Genomic DNA, 810 nt, shown 5'->3' on the forward strand with positions numbered 1-810 from the left:
AAGCCATTTCTTGAAATCGAAGAAAGTGATAATTATCTAGAGCAATTTTAGGTTTCTGGAACTCGCTGTAGGAAAATACTTGTCTCACAGATGGGGGGGGTGGGGGGTGAAGAGGGAGCAGAGTGGGAAGTGCTGAAGGGGGAAGGAAGGAGGGCCAAGGGGGCGCTGGGGTGGCCATCACCTGGCGGGTGGAGAACGGCACATGGGGAAGGAACTTGCCTGGGCTGGGTTACCAGCGGGGACAAGGGAAGGAGGCCAAAAGGTCTCGGAGGGTGGGGGGTAGGGCCCCAGGCTCCCTGCCTGGATGCAGGGTTTGCAGCTCCTGAACTGAAGAGAGCCCCTCTTCCCCACCCAAAGGGATACGGACCTCGTGCTTCTGGTTTCTACTTGATTCACAGGCTGAGTCACTGCAGGAGCTGGCATCGGTGGGCGCCCCGCCAGAGAAAGCAGGATTTAGGTGGCCCGGCCCAGCACCCCGGGACCCCTAAGCCCTGATTCTACCCCCCTTCCTTTCTTACTCTTACCCGCCTCCGAATACTCCCTCTCCGGGGCCCTTGCAAATCTCCTTACCCAGCACTTTGAGCAAATCCTCGAAGTTTTCCGATCGGACGATCTTCCAGTTGCCAGAGAAGTTGGGCATGGTGGCGGCGCTGGTGGCGGGCCCTTAGGGTCTTCGGCTGGAGCACTGGACGGTGAGTCCTTTAGTCAAACGATATGTGGCCGCCGCCTTCGCCAGAGCGTGAGGCTCGGGAAGCAGGACACGTCCCAGGACAACCCCGAAGCTGGCCGGGGCTCCCGCGCGGGCAGTTT

General features: G+C 59.8%; 1 protein-coding gene across 1 annotated transcript in view; it reads right to left on the minus strand.

Annotated features, from left to right (window-relative positions):
- CRABP2 (cellular retinoic acid binding protein 2) overlaps window positions 1-810 on the minus strand; it is a 5067-nt gene extending 4257 nt beyond the window's left edge. Inside the window, exon 1 of the mRNA XM_005867596.2 lies at window positions 571-810. Coding sequence (XP_005867658.1) covers window positions 571-640 — 70 coding nt within the window. The 5' untranslated portion in view covers window positions 641-810. The remainder of the gene's footprint in view (window positions 1-570) is intronic.

This window comes from Myotis brandtii, unplaced genomic scaffold (genome assembly GCF_000412655.1).
Source record: "Myotis brandtii unplaced genomic scaffold, ASM41265v1 scaffold250, whole genome shotgun sequence".
Classification (NCBI taxonomy): Eukaryota; Metazoa; Chordata; class Mammalia; order Chiroptera; family Vespertilionidae; genus Myotis; species Myotis brandtii.